The 16,599-nt window shown below is 31.9% G+C and overlaps 2 protein-coding genes and 1 pseudogene across 4 annotated transcripts; all 3 read left to right on the top strand.

Annotated features, from left to right (window-relative positions):
* The window catches only part of LOC109343162, a 21,778-nt pseudogene continuing 6,974 nt past the window's right edge, over window positions 1,796–16,599 (top strand).
* On the top strand, window positions 8,829–11,088 carry LOC109343166. 3 transcript variants are annotated; one of them, XM_019581338.1, is made up of 8 exons: window positions 8,829–9,392; window positions 9,471–9,561; window positions 9,698–9,845; window positions 9,912–10,069; window positions 10,157–10,277; window positions 10,426–10,549; window positions 10,633–10,695; window positions 10,794–11,088. In XM_019581338.1, the coding sequence occupies exons 1-6, from the start codon at window positions 9,305–9,307 to the stop codon at window positions 10,438–10,440; spliced, it is 621 nt and encodes a 206-aa protein (XP_019436883.1). In that variant the 5' UTR covers window positions 8,829–9,304; the 3' UTR covers window positions 10,441–10,549; window positions 10,633–10,695; window positions 10,794–11,088. The 3 variants fall into 3 exon arrangements, with proteins under 3 accessions (XP_019436883.1, XP_019436882.1, XP_019436881.1); XM_019581337.1 differs by lacking the exons at window positions 10,633–10,695; window positions 10,794–11,088 and having other exon boundaries at window positions 8,855–9,392; window positions 10,374–10,462; XM_019581336.1 differs by lacking the exons at window positions 10,633–10,695; window positions 10,794–11,088 and having other exon boundaries at window positions 8,855–9,392; window positions 10,371–10,453.
* Window positions 10,384–16,450, top strand: LOC109343165. The gene is made up of 2 exons (XM_019581335.1): window positions 10,384–10,447; window positions 14,980–16,450. Exon 2 carries the CDS (start codon window positions 15,023–15,025, stop codon window positions 15,947–15,949), a length of 927 nt encoding a protein of 308 aa, XP_019436880.1. The 5' UTR covers window positions 10,384–10,447; window positions 14,980–15,022; the 3' UTR covers window positions 15,950–16,450.

The following is a 16,599-nucleotide window of genomic DNA, read 5'->3' as shown; positions in this document are numbered from 1 at the left end:
ACATACCTTCATCATCTCCTACCTCCGTCTATTGTGATAACCGCTCTGCGATATACTTAGCCCACAATCCGGTCTTCCACGAACGCTCAAAACATATAGAGATTGATTGCCATGTAATCCGTGAAAAAATTCAACAAGGACTGGTGCACCTACTTCCAATTTCCTCTGCTCATCAACTCGCAGATGTATTCACCAAGTCTCTGCAACCACGAGTTTTCCATGGTTTTCTTGACAAGTTGGGCCTCTACAACCTCCACGGTCCAACTTGAGGGGGAATGTTAAAGATCCTCACCTCAAGGGTTGCATTCTTCCTCACGACACCATCCTCTTCTCCTCCTCTGCTTCTGTTCCTTGTCTCTTTCTTTTTTGCCTTCTCCTTTTTTGCCTTTTGGGCCTTTCTTCATAGGAAGCCCATTTTCCACTTTTAGTTAGTTAGTTATTAGTCTTTCCTCTTTTAGTAGTTTTAGTTGGTTAAAGTGGTTATATTCAGTTGTAAGGATTGCAATTAATACAAGCCAATCCTCCCTTCTTGTAATCATCAAGTATTCAAGTATTTCTAATAAAGATATCCTTCATTGTTCCTTTTTTTCTTCTCCATGGTTTCATTCCAAATTAACATATTCTTTAGTCGACACAAGCACCTAGCCATAAATTGACCAGTGCATAAATTGACCACCGTTGTTAGAAGCATTAAGAGTCAATGCTTACCCCATAGTCAATGATGATCAATAAATTTGATAATAAAATTATTTTTGTTTAACATTTTTCAAATTTGATAGTATTTAGTTTATGGATAAAAAAGAATATTGTTATATCTGTCATGTTGGATTCACATATTCATAAATTTGTTTTTCATATATATTATACATATTATAGTTTTTACTTGGTTTGAGAATATATATAATGTATCTTATTCTTATTTTATAATGAAATTTAGTGATTGAAGTGTAATTTTTTACTATATATATTATTTGTGTAATAGTCAAATTCACACTTCTATTAATCATCTTCCTAAAACATCCATTGTAAAATATTTTTACAAATATTCGTCCATACATGTATTTTTTTATATATGTTGTGGATTTGTTGATATTAAAGTAATATCGTTTTTTAAGGCTGATAATGAATCGAGCTAACTTGATACTCCTTTAAAACTTGATTCATAATTTAGCTTGATAAACTTAGCTAATGAACCAAACAAGTTAAACTTAAGCTCGTTAAATAAATGAGTCATAAAACTTTGACTCGATAAGTACATGAGTTGGTTGGATTATGCATATACTTTAGAAGTATGTACATATGTGTGTGTATATATATATGTCTAGAAAGTATTTAATTTTATATATTAAATAAATAATTATCATTTAAGTTGACGAGTTGGGTCAATTAAAGTAATAAGTAGAACTAAATAATTTACAAATTATCGACGAATCGAACCAATTCGTTCAGACGAGTCGAATGGAACAATTCATAAACTACAATCCAATCGAATTTGAGCTCGAGACATAACATGTTTTAAACTCGAGTCAAACCTTGAGTTAAAAATATCCTTATTGAAGTTGAAGAAGTTGAGCTCACTTAATTCAACTTCTTTCTGGCCCTACTATTTTTGGTCATTAATTCCATAATTAAATTTTATGTGGACATATAAAAAGTCATGGATAAACGAGTGTTTTCCTTCATGTGAGCTTATAATGCGGTCCACGTGGTGGAAAATAAAGCAAGAAACTCCAATCTACTATTGCACTTACTTTTCTTAAAATAAGAAAAGAGAAACATTTATTAAAGAGCAAGTAACCTAGACAAGAGAAGAAAAAACCAAACACAGAGAAAACGGAATCGGAAAAGAGAGAAAAGGGAAAGCCATAAGAAGAAGAAATTGCAATCACAATGAACGCTGTTCGTTAACTCCGTCATAACGATTTCCGGTCAAAACGATGTTATATAAGGCGTCGTTTCCTTTTCTATTTCTGTGTTCACATAATAAGGATTCAAAGACGAATATCACTTTCAAATTAATTTTCCTCTTTTCATTCAATTATTATTAAGAGGTAAGTAAGATTCGCACATGCTTCATTTATTGCATTTTTATCTCTTTAATTAATTTATCATTTATAACTGAAGAATGTTTTGAAACCCTAAAAAGTTTTCTATACTTTCTAATTTTGAGATTCATGTTAGAGGAGAGAAAGAAAAACTCAAAGAAGAGAGTAAAATTGCATTCCTTTCGGGTTTTGTTTTCATTTTAAAAAATTTAATTTATTTTTGAGTTTCATAGATTTTGTATGAGTAATTAAATTGTTAAAAATGGGAATAAAATTAGGTATTCACAGTATTGGTTCTCGATTTATGATGTCTGAACTCAGTGATTGTGAAAATCCATGGTGTTTTTAAAAAAAAAAGCTAGATGGTGCTGAATCATGTGGTATTCAGTGAAGGAAATATTGTACACTAGTTCATAATTAATGCACCATGTGCCTATATGGAAAATTTTGTTCAAACTAGTTTTAAACAAACGTATCAGATGATTGAATATTTTGTTAGACTTTTACTTATTAGTGGAGGTTTGCTCTTCATATTTTCCTTATATTTGTGTAAGTTGTGTGTTGAAATTTCAATTTGAAGTGGAATCCTTGAGAAGTTCTTGATATTTGATATCTAGTTGTGGTTGCTCGTTAGTCCGATCATAATGTTTTTTTTATCAATTATTGTGGTTTTTTGATACTATGTTCATGAATAAAATTTGCTCGAGCTTCAAAATCTGAAGATTAGATTGTGCTTCTTAATTTAGAGCTTTGGCGTGTTAATGATCATTAATCTTTTTTCCCGTTTTTATTTTTCAGGAGGAATTAGGTTTACAGTTTCTTACTAGAATTTGACATGGCTTTTGAATTCTATCATTTTCTGGTACACTGTTGAATATATAAATTTGAGTAATTAATCTGTGTACACAAGTTAGATTGACTATTATGTATGTTTGTAGTTACCATGGGAGCAGCTTGTTGTGTTGTTGCAAAGGATCATAATCAACCTACCATAAATGAAGGTGAAAGTTTGCATAGAGATGTTGTTTGTTCACCATCATGGAGCTTTCGATGGGATAGTTAGGGGCATGTTGCTGGTGAAGTCGAGAATACTCCCTATCACGTGTCTCGTGTAGTTAGCAGAAATGTCAGTATGGAGTTAAAAGGTTCATTAAGTTATGGAAGAGGTAATTTATCTGATGAGGGCAACACTCTAGAGAATTCTGTAACTCCTATTTCTCACAAGTCCCCTGTTGACGAAGCACTGGTTGCAAATCTTATGACTCCATCTTCAGGTATATGTTTAACCCTAAACTCCGATATTCTTTTGTCGTTTACCATAAACATAATGTTTGTTGGTTCTTAGTTACAAGATTTAGGTTTTCCACCCTCCCATTCTTTTGGAAATTAGAATCTTACTTTTTGGTCACATCAAAGGGGATACATCAATTACAACTGGTGGAGAGCAATATCTCTTTTCTGAAAACCTTTTATGTGGAATAATCATCCCACATAAAATACTTTTTGCTTCCCAACATTCTCTTCATCATTGAAGCCCTTTGAGTATGCCTATCTAAAAATAAATGCATGGCAATATTCCACTTGAAAGAGATAGGGCTGAAAGCTGAATACAAATAGGCGCAACATCACACATGCTCATGAGTTATGCAATAAAACATTGGGTTTGTAACAGAATTGATATCTTTATTCTTGTAATGATTCTTCTTTATACCATGTATGCCTGGTTTGCATTTGATTTTGCTTTTTCCAATCTAGTGTTACATGATTTTCAAAATTGATTTGTTGTGTTGAATGATCCCCAATAATGTATTTTGGTGTTCATTTCCTTATCCTCTTTCTTTCATGCACATTGGTTTCTTTGGTTGCTGATTTTGTATTTGGGCATTGATTTTTCTATCTTCCCCCTCTGTGCTTGTTGCAGATTTGTCCATATCAAGCAATTTTTCTACAGTGGTTAGTTTTGAACAACTGAATTGGGACCGTGAGCTTTAATTGTGATGGATTTCAGAACTAGAAAACTCTGAAGAAATAGTAAACAGTAACAATAATTTTGTATTAATTGAAAATAGAGACAATGTGTGCAGTAAAATGAAAGATAATATTGATAGTCTAACTATCAATCCTTTTTTCAGAGAAGAATATATTTTCTCTTTCTATAACTGAATACCCCCTCACTCCTCATCCCTTTCCCTAAATAACAACTGAATACAATTCTCCCTCTCTCCCTTTTCTTACCAGCTCAGCTTTCTTTCCACATTTCCTTACATAGACCTTCCACACTTTGGGCTCCTCATTGTTAACTTCAAGGCCCACTTCCCCTACTGTGTCTCTATCAATTACCCCCTCCTGAACCAGAGCCTTGTCCTCAAGGATAAATTCTGGAAACTGCCCTTTGATAAATGCGGTATCCTCCCACGTAACATCATCAACGAACTTGTTCTTCCATTGAATGAGACTTTGAGGGATAGACAGACCTTCCTGCATAATCCAGCGTGAACCAAGGACCTTCTCTGGATAGATATCATCTACTGGATTTATCTCAAGTTCATCGGGCAAGTCCCCATGTACCTGATAATTGCCAATGGCCTTTTTGAGTAAAGACACATGAAAAACTAGATGAATTCTATAGTGATCAGGAAGATGCAATTTGTAAGCCACTTCACCCATCTTAGCAATGATTCAAAAAGGACCATAAAATCTCGGGGCTAACTTTTGATTGATGCGTTTAATCACAGATTGTTGCCTATGGGGACGAAGCTTGAGAAAAACCCATTCACATATGGCAAACTTCACCCCACGTCTCTTCTTGTTAGCATAAGTCGCCATCTGTTGTTGAGCCTTGAGTAGGTGGGTCTTTAGTTGATTCAAGGCTTCATCCCTTTCAACTAGTTTCAAAGCCACGACAGGGACCTTAGATGCATTACTTAAGAAACAGACAATACTGGGTGGTGATCTGCCATACACCACTTCAAAGGGAGTAGTGCCGAGAGAAACATAAAAAGTGGTGTTGTACCAAAACTCTGCCCACGGGATCCACAGAGACCATGTTTTCGGTTGATCAGAAGCAAAACAGTGTAAGTAACTCCCGAGACACCTGTTGACAACTTCCGTTTGACCATCCGTTTCGGGATGATACGCTGAGCTCATGTGCAACTGAGTACCCTGCAGTTTGAAAATCTCCATCCAAAAATGGCTAACAAATAAAGGATCCCTGTCACTAATGATGGACTTTGGAATTCCATGTAAGCGCACTATTTCCTTTACGAACAATTCTGCCACAGATTTTGTCGTATAAGGGTGTTTCAATAATACAAAGTGACTATATTTAGATAGTCTATCCACAACCACCAGAATTGCATCAAATCCCTTAGATTTTGGAAGGCCCGTGATGAAATCTAGAGAAATGTCCTCCCAAACAGCATTTAGAATAGGGAGGTGTTGTAGTAAACCACCAGGAGTTGTAGCAGCGCATTTCCGTCGTTGGCAAGTGTCACAAGCTCGCACAAAATTACGGACCATTTTTTGCATACCTGGCCAATAAAAGTTTGCTGCTAGTCTTCTTTAGGTGCGGAGAAATCCCGAATGGCCTCCCAACGGTGATGAGTGAAATTCTTTTAACAACAGTGGAATTGAAGGAGAGGTAGGAGATAAGACTAGACGGCCTTGGTAGGGCAACATACCTTGATGCACCAAGAAACCGCATTTGGCAGAGGGGTCAGCTTTTAGGGCCTCAATTATTTGTTGAAGAGAAATGTCCTGCTTGACTTCTTGCAACAAAGTTTCTGCATCTACCCACGTAAGATAAGAAATCATTGAGGTGGGTTCCTTCGCATCATTACACCTGGACAGGGCATCTGCTGCCTTGTTCTCGAGTCCTGGTTTATACTTGACTTCAAATTAATAACCCAATAGCTTAGCCAACCAACATTGTTGATCCTGTGAAGAGACCCGTTGTTGTAAGAAATGCTTCAAACTTTTGTGATATGTATACACTACAAACGGTCTACCCAAAAGATAATCACGCCAATGTTGTATTGCAAGGACTAAAGCCATCAATTCTTTTTCATATACTGACTTAGCCAAATTTCCAGCAAATAATGCTTTGTTGAAATAAGAAAGGGGTCTCTTATTTTGCATCAAAACAACACCAATACCCCTCCCTATTGCATCACATTCAACTTCAAAAGGTAGTATAAAATCTGGCAGTCCTAGCACAAGAGAAGTCGTCATCACTGTCTTTAGTGTTTGGAAAGCCTCCACAACAGCCTCACTCCAAACAAAACTGTTTTTCTTAGTCAATTCAGTGAGGTGTTTGGCAATTTTTCCATAATCTCGGATGAACTTCCAATAATAACCCACAAGGCCTAAAAAACCACGAACTCCTTTAACATTTTTAGGTTCAAGCCAATTCAAAACACAACTTACCTAACCAGGATCCACTGCCACACCATTTCCTGATATTACATGGCCCGAGTAATCCACATGCCTGCAACCAAACTTGCATTTTGCTGCATCTACTATCTTTATAAGAATGCAATGGGCTGGTGAATTTACCATTCTAGACATTCTAAAACTTTGACATTTAGATTTGTAGAGGTTAAAATTGTAATAGCAAATTTTTTTTAATCAAAAAAAGAAATAACGTAACATTTTGGTGGATGGCCACGTTGAACTCTTTAATTAAATTGCCCCACGTGATTTTTTCACTCATTACTAATAAATCAGATTTTTCACTCTTCAACTCTTCATTTTTTCTTCACAAACCCATCTCCTCTCTTCCTTTCTTCTTCACAGTCCCATTTCATATCTTCATTTCTTCTTCACAGTCCCATTTAAAGTAACACAACGTCATGTATTTTTCCTTAAAAAACCGATTTTTAGTGTATAAATGTTTTAGATCCTATTTTTATCGTTAAAAATCGGATTTTTATTATACATTAGTTGGATTTTTTGCTTAAAAAAATTCAATCTTTACCGTAGAAATGTTCTAGATCTATTTATATGGTTAAAAATCATATATTTATTCTACATTTCTTACCTTTTTTGCTTAAAAATATGATCTTTACCATAAAATGCACTTTAATAAATCAGAAGATTGCTGATAGACATTTTACCAAAGAGAATGCACTGTTGTGATATTTCTTTAAATATGACATTTTACTTCTAATGTTCATTCTTTAATAAATCAGAAGTTGTTTGTTGTGAAGGCTGATTTCATATAAATGTCACATTTCAAGTATCATAGTGTGTTGTGATGGCTGATTTTTTATAATGATATTTTTCTATCAGTAACGCTAATTAAACTGTGTGTTGGTAAGATTATTTTTCTTTTTATTGATATTTTCTGTCCAGAAGTTGTATCTAATAATGTCTGAAATTTGCTAATGTTCATTCTTTAATAAATCAGAAGTTGTTTGTTGTGAAGGCTGATTTCATATAAATGTCACATTTCAAGTATCATAGTGTGTTGTGATGGCTGATTTTTTATAATGATATTTTTCTATCAGTAACGCTAATTAAACTGTGTGTTGGTAAGATTATTTTTCTTTTTATTGATATTTTCTGTCCAGAAGTTGTATATAATATTGTCTGAAATTGGTGATATTTCTTTATGTACATTTAAGAACTGTTATCAGTAACGCTGATTAAACTGTGTGTTGGTAAGATTATTTTTCTTTTTATTGATATTTTTTGTCCAGAAGTTGTATCTGATTTCATATAAATGTCACATTTCAAGTATCATAGTGTGTTGTGGTGGCTGATTTTTTATAATGATATTTTTCTATCAGTAGTGCTAATTAAACTGTGTGTTGGTAAGGTTATTTTTCTTTTTATTGATATTTTCTATCCATAAGTTGTATTTAATATTGTCGGAAATTTGTGATATTTCTTTATGTACATTTAAGAACTGTTATCAGTAACGCTGATTAAACTGTGTGTTGGTAATATTATTTTTCTTTTTATTGATATTTTCTGTCCAGAAGTTGTATCTAATAGTGTCTGAAATTTGTGATATTTCTTTATGTACATTTAAGAACTGTTGTGATATTTCTTTAACTATGTATTGTGGACGCTGGTTTTTAGATGTAAAGATTGTTGATAGACATAGGATAAATCAGATTTTTCACACATTGCTAATGAGCTACTTCTAATGTGCATTCTTTAATAAATCAGAAGTTGTTTATTGTGAAGGCCGATTTCATATAAATGTCACATTTCAAGTATCACAGTGTGTTGTGATAGCTGATTTTTTATAATGATATTTTTCTATCAGTAACGCTAATTAAACTGTGTGTTGTTAAGATTAGTTTTCTTTTTATTGATATTTTCTGTCCAGAAGTTGTATCTAATAATGTCTGAAATTTGTGATATTTCTTTATGTACATTTAAGAACTGTTCTGATATTTCTTTATCTACATTTCTAAGGAGTTACTTCTAATCTAATAATAGTGTATGATATTATTAATTTTTTCACACATTACTAATGACTTATGATAGATCTCCAAGTTCACTATATTGATAAAATTCTGTTTTTTACCTAATAACAATATTCCTTCTTACATGTATGTCTTAATATTTTTATTTGTGGTTGGTTAGTGTTTTTATAAGTTAGTCTTTGTTGTATTAATGTCAACATCACGACCCTTCGAGCTGATAAGGGACCTGAATGATTCAAAACATCTGTAGAAAATCGTTGTTAGAATTACTGAAATTTGGTTTGTTCAACTTCCACAAAAACCTGGACATCTGGAGATGATATTGATGGACTGTAAGGTAATATGTTATAAAAAGATGTCATTTTTTAAGCAGGTTACTAATCTCTAATTCTTTTAATTAGGGAGATAAGATCCAAGTCTCTGTCAAAAATGATGAGTTCAATCAATGGAGAGAATATTTGGTTGAAAATAACACCTATGTCATGCATAATTTCAATGTGTTCCATAATGATCTTCAATTTAAGGCTTGCAATCATGCCTATAGAATGCAATTTACTGCTGGTACAACTCTAAGAGATAAAGAGTTTCCCGAAATTCCACAATTTGAATTTGTTTTTAAAAAGTTTGCTGACATACTTGCTGGCAACTTTGAAAGTGATTTGTTAGTAGGTAATATTTTATTTATATAAGATATTCAAGGTAATTGCAAGGAGACTTTATTTGTTATTCTCACCGATTAACTCATTTTATCACACATGTTTTTCACTATAATTTTTAATCAGTGGTGATGTTATAACATGTACTTTATGGGAATCGCATGCCATGAAGTTTTTTAACTGTTACAACAACTTTACCATTGGTGAGCCCATGATTGTTGTGCTGACACATGCCAGAGTGAAGGAAGGACAAGGTATTTCTTATCCGTCTACAATTATATTGAAGGTATTATTCAATTATGATTTTGACATGAATGTTGATTGTTTTGTAGGTAAGTATCCACCCACTGTGAGCAATTCATGGTGCGGATCAAAAATATTGATTGATGATGAAATTCCTGATTATCTGAAATACAAAGATAGGTACAAACATTAAACATTTCATATAAATGTCACATTCTATTCATATTAATTTGTTTTGATGTCTTCTCTATTAGTTTATCACGTATTTTTTATTTTATTATATTAATAATTCTGTTTTTTCTATTGCTTTTTGTAGTTTTGCAACTTTTAGTCTGTCATGTGACTCATTGAGCCAAGGTAACACCCAATTGTCACAATATTCTAATTTATCTAATGATGACCGTTTCATGTATAAGGCTGAAGTGAAGACTCTTTCTCAAATTGCTGCCTTAACATCAGCTGAGGTATATTTATGTTGTATTTGCCTTTTTCTATTAGTTATATCCTGACCCAATTTTCTTAATGTTTAGGAAATAACTTGTGTTACTATTGGAACAACTGCAATGTTTATTATTGGAAAACAAGGATGGTACTATGATGGTTGTTTGAAATGCACTAAGAAGGTTGATGTTAAGGACGGACCTTTCACGTGCAAGTGTGGAACTTATAACTTGAGTTCTACCCCAACGTAAAACTATTTCATTATATAGTTTACATTTAAAAAATTATTATGTTCAATTTCATTGTTTATTTTTAATTTGGATTTATTTTTAAGGTACAAATTGGACATTAAGGTTATTCATGAGAATGGAAGTGGAAGGTTTGTCTTTTGGGATCGTCAATGTGCTGATATCATTGGAGTATCTGCTTGCGAGCTTAGAAATCAGATGGTTGCAGTAAGTGTTTTTACAAACATTCATTTTTATAAATTGATAATACATTAAGGCACATTATTCACAATATTAAAGTTTTCCGTTTCTATATGTAAGAAGGTGAGGATAATCTAAAGGCATTTCCTCTAATACTTGATATGCTGCTTGCAAGGACAATGACATTTAGAGTCAAAGTTCAGCCATCTTACCACCAATCTTCTGTGATAAGGCTATCTGAAAGTCCAATTTTGATAAAGGCCATTGCTGATCAGTTTGGAGCATTAGAGATACACACTGTGAGTTATTGAATTTTTTTTATCTATTTTTATTGTAGTTTTATTTTTAAAATGTTAATTAATTTTTACCTGTTTTTAATAAGGTTTCACCCTCTGAGGAACTTAATGGAAAGTTTCATGTGAATGACATCTCTCAACATGAGTCAGTGAGTGGCATCCATAATTTTTTCAATGTTTTACAATGAAAAAGTAATTTCTATAATAACTGTGATTTATTGACATCTTTTTCAACTTGCATGGTTAGTCTGTATCTGTCACTGCTGATCATGATTCAGACAACCTTCAAGTTGTAACTCTAGCCAAGAGAATGTCGACTGACTTTGATTTAGAGCTACCACAAAGCCCCCACTTTAAATCCACTCAATTGTCATCTTCCAAGATGGTCAAGCATATCAAGAAAGAATGATTAACACAAACATGATAAATTATGTATAACCTTTTTGAGAACTAAATTTTAATACATCATAGTTTGATGTATATTTTGTAACCTCATGCTTAACTCCGCGTAGACTGAGACTGACTAACTTTGAAACATTACTCTCATATATATTATGTTACTGTATTATCATATTTTCTTTTAATGTTAAGTACAGAATAGAAGAAGGAAACATGACTCACGACTTATGTAGTAAACTAACATAATTGGCATTTGAACTTAAGTTAAGGTAATTCTATTATAGTTGAATAACTTCAACAAGCACAATAACCATAATATATGAAAGTAAATATATTCATTTGTTCAATTATAGATATATAATTGTGTATATAATATACTTTTTTAAAGTGACAATTGTGTGTCTTGGTTTAAATCACTAATTTCTATTACAAACAGAGAATATGCAATGAAAACTTTTTTTTCCATGTCCAGTTTATATCACTAATTTTGATGGTTAATAAAATTTAATCATTTTACAATTTTAGATGATGGCATGAACTCTGTAATAACAAATTTTGTTTTCATGTGATTCAATTATAATTTAATATTAAACATAGACAACATCATTATATGCAACATGTTTTTAGACAATAACATCAATTATGTTTATTAACCTTTAACATTAACATTGTAGGTTATAGATTGAAATCGTATTTCACTATCTTAGTTTACTAATATGACATAAATTGATTGATATGAAACAATTAATTGAGATTTTTTAAACCATGCATTTTATTTTTTCACATAAAAAATACAACCTATTTTTTTGTTGTAGATCAATCACCATCCTATTCCATGTCATTTTATCTTTCCAGCACTAATTTTTTGGTGTATTAAGTTTTGATTTTCAAATCTTATTTACCATATCATAAGATTTATTTTGATATTTTTTTTTACTTTCATAATTGCAGGTGAGTTGACATACCATTCTCAACATAACATTAGAAAACACAACAAAATCATCAAGCAAAAAGGAGGTGAGATGACATATTACTGTCATCATAACATTGGAAAACACCAAAAAATCTCCTTCCTTCAGAAAGCAGGTCAAGCATTTTTTTCTTTAGCCAAAAAAGTCATATTCTTAGACTTACATGACAAGTTTATACTTTAAAAATGTTTATTAGCTAAATCTTCACTCAACCAAACTTTCATCATCTTTCCTGAACATCTCTCCTCCTTTCTTAAAAACTGAAACCCTTCTCTAAAGAACCTTTTAACCTATGTTTTCTTCTCCATTCTTGAAAGAACCTTTATGAAAAAATACATTCTCCGATCATCTTCTTTCTTCTCCATTCTTCTTAAAGTACTCGGGTAGCAATCCAATGTTCATTTTAGTCATTGTCTTCTACATTCCATCTTTCTCCATTTGTTCCTTCTTTGTTTTCTTACTAAAACACTTCTTTTTATTTAGATTTAAACATAAGAAGGTGACTGTCAACAGACGTGCATAGTTGTGTATACAATATTCTTATCTATAAGGTAATGTTACTATTTCTGTATATAATGTATCTCCCAATGTATTTGGTAATATTACTGTTTCTATATATCTATTGATGTTTTGAATGAACTAACATGCATTTTCAATTGAAGTTTAGTTATTATTTCTGTATATATGTTGATGTTTTGAATGAACTAATTTCCATTTTCAATTGAAGTTTACGTGGGTTATAAATAGAATAATATTAGTTATATATGTTGTCTTTTTCTATTAAAGTTTTTTCAATGCCTTCTCACTCTGTGAAAAAGTTATTTGAAGGTGTAGTATATGAAAGTTGTCTTCAATATACAATTTGACTTAATCTATGATTATGAGGACTTATGTGTTCATTAAGTCAATTCTTGAATAGCAATATCATGGTGTTATAGTTATACCATTTCCTCATTTAACAACCTTAATTTGATAATGCAAATTGTTGTTTATCATTTTCACATTACAACTGTATTTAGTTAAAGATTAGTTAGAGATTAGTTAGATGATTCACATATACACTAATATGTGGTTGATTCTGTTTAATATTATTTTTGTTACAATGTTATCAAAGTAGGCATGTTATGGACATCCCCACTATGATCTCTTCATTTGTCTGCTATGTTCTTATTGTAACTAATTTATATTTTGCTATAACATGTTAGGGACTGTTATGTGGACAATTTTAAAAAGAATTGCATATGTATAATTACAATTGAATGGACTGTTTTATGGATATAATGAACTTGATTATACAACAAAGGTTTTTTTAATCAATGCTTTGTGTGATGTATTTATTAAACACTGATTTTATATCACTGTAATTTTATTGCATTGTAATCATTTATATATAAAACTAATAGTTCTGTAATCATACATACACCATCAATTGATTGTGTATTACATCCAATTTTTTATATTTTAATAGTTTGTATTTAGTACTAAAGAAATATGTTTGGTGAAATTGATGGTTCTTATTAAGTTTGTATTCAATTTTTATTTAGGATTCAAGAATTATGCTTTTAAAGTCAACTAAAAAAAAAGTCCACTAAAAAACATGCTAGGATTAAGCATTGTCCCTTACAAGGGAATGTATTTAACCGAAAAGAAACTGAAGATATTTCGTGGCCACCTGTTTTATTGTTTAATTAAATAAATTATAAACTACTCTTAGACTTGCATGTATATATTATGCATAAAACAGGACTTGATTTGATGAATGTATATCTATTTTTGTCGATATCAAATGGATACAAATAATCCAAACAACGATCCTTCAATAGCAAGAAAAAAGAGAGACTATCTTGAAGGATAAGAGTTTAAATTATTCAAGATCAAAACAACTACCACTTTCATCGGTGCAATCCCAACATCAAAAATCTACACCGATGCAAATGAGTAGAACCCCTCTTTCACATATAGATTTAAATTGTGAAAATCTGAAACAGACTTATGGTTTCTTGAATACCAATGGTTGTTCAAGTTCGACATCTCATACCCAACCATCTGAGATCCATGAGCAAACTAGGAAAAGGAGATTTGCAAACCAAGGGTCTTTAGGCATAAATCTTATGAATAGATATGGGAGCATGTTAGATATTGAAAACTTGAACAACGTGAGACCAAGAAAAGAAAATAAGTCCCCTTTCTCATCAATCAAAAGTTATAGTCAACAATTCTATCATCATACTAATGAAGATGATGACGATTCTGAAATTGACATACAAGGTACACATTTACTAATAATATTTTACTTTATTATTAGTCATTTACAACAATCAATTTCATGGATCTCTTTAACACTAATATATTTTATTCTTTAGATTTAGACGATGTTAACGTTGAATACTCTTCGGAGGATGAAGATCAATTCGATAATTCCCATACAACCTCAATGCTTCAAAAACATCAAGGTTATTTACTATACATTTTAAATTTTAATTAATAGTACACCAATATAGGCACTAACTTTAAAATTGTTTGTTTAGGTTACGTTATTCTGACATTGGTGATCTTGTTATTGAATGTGATGATCGTGGAGCATGCATGTGGTATGAAGAGCGAAAGCGTAAACATAGAAACACTACAACACCTAAATATGAACTTTGTTGTGGTGATGGTAAAGTACAAATACCCTGATTGGAAACACCTCATCCAATACTTCAACATCTCCATTTTGATATGCACTCTCGTGATAGTCTAAATGATCAAAACAATATTCGTCTGTAGAACATGATGTTTGCCTTCAAATCTGCGGGTGCAAAATTTGATAGATCTATCAATAATGGTAGAGGTCCTCCAACTATTAGGATACAAGGACAACCATGTCATCGTATTGGTAGCATGTTGTCGATGAGTGGACAAGGTCCAAAGTTTGCCCAACTTTACATTTATGATACAGAAAATGAAATTCAAAACATAATGGAAGGAATAAGGTATATAATAATATTACCTGGATAATAATGTCATATTTTTTCTATTGTTAACAATCTAATTGATTTTTTGTTCAATTGATTAATATAGGAACAACAAGGTTGATTCCCAAGTAGTTTGCCAATTATCACAAATGTTGGATGAAAATAATGTTCATGCGAAGGCCTTCAAAATGGCAAGGGAAAGATTAAAAGATGGTGTAATTCCTAATTTCAAATTGAAGCTAATTTCCGAAATGAGTTCTGATGGTAGAGTAAATAACTTACCAACAGTTTCTGAAGTTGTTGCTTTAATAGTTGGAGATATTGATTCAAAATCACAAAGAGATATAATTATGGAGACACAAACTGGTCATTTAAAGAGAATTGATGAATTACATGCAAGCTATTTAGCTTTTCAATATCCATTGTTGTTTCCATTTGGGGAGGATGGTTACAGACATGATGTTTGTCATAGAGCTAGAGCTAATTCTCAAAATAGAAAAAGAAATCGTCTAACAGTGAGAGAATGGATATCCTTTAGATTGCAAACAAGGAAGAATGAGGCTCAAACTTTGTTGAGGTCAAGAAGACTTTTTCATCAGTTTTTAGTTGATGCTTATACTATGGTGGAGTCTGAACGATTATCCTTTATCAAAAGAAATCAGTCAAAGTTAAGGGTTGATAAATATAGAAATTTGAATCAGTCTCAAACAAATGACCAAAGTGACGGATCAAATATTGGAAAAAGATTCATATTACCTTCAACATCTGTTGGTAGTCGTAGGTACATGGATCAATTATACTTTGATGGGATGGCTATTTGTAGTTCATTGGGATTTCCAGATTTTTTTCTAACAATGACATGCAATCCTAATTGGCCTGAAATTCTAAGATTTGTTAATCCTTTGAGTTTGAAGCTGCATGATAGACCAGACATAATCTCAAGAGTGTTCAAAATGAAGTTTGAACAGTTGCTTCAAGATATAAAGAAAAGGCATGTCTTGGGTAAAGTAATGGCATGTAAGTATATATTTGACAATATATTTAACTTTATCTCATATATGTTAGTATATAAGTAATTTTGGATACTTATTATTCCTTTATGATTTAATGTTTCAGATATGTATACCATTGAATTTCAGAAGAGAGGTTTACCACATGTGCACTTGCTTATTTTTTTTTGCATCCTTCTAACAAATATCCATCTCCAAATGACATTGATAGAATTATCTCTTCTGAGATTCCAAATCAACAACATGATCCTGAATTGTACAACTTGGTGAAGTCACATATGATTCATGGTCCATGTGGGTCTTGCAATATGTCTTCTTCATGTATGAAAGATGGTAACTGTTCTCAGTATTTTCCAAAAAAAATTCAACAATCTAAAATTGTTGATGAAGATGGATATCATGTTTATATGAGAAGAGATAATGGAAACATTGTTGAAAAAAATGGCATATCTCTTGACAATCGCTATGTTGTGCCTTACAATCCGCAACTATTAATCAAGTACTAAGCTCACATTAATATGGAGTGGTGTAACCAAAGTACTTCAGTCAAGTACTTATTCAAGTATATAAACAAAGGGTATGATAGGATCACGACAGTTATTGAACCAACAGTTGATGGTGCATCACAAGCTCCCAGTAATGTTGATGAGGTTAAACAATATCTTGATTGTAGATATGTATCACCATCAGAAGCATGTTGGAGAATTTTTAAATTT

This window comes from Lupinus angustifolius, chromosome LG03 (assembly GCF_001865875.1).
Source record: "Lupinus angustifolius cultivar Tanjil chromosome LG03, LupAngTanjil_v1.0, whole genome shotgun sequence".
Lineage (NCBI taxonomy): Eukaryota > Viridiplantae > Streptophyta > Magnoliopsida > Fabales > Fabaceae > Lupinus > Lupinus angustifolius.
Note: the sequence above shows the minus strand (reverse complement) of the source record. Positions and strands in the feature narration are given on the sequence as shown.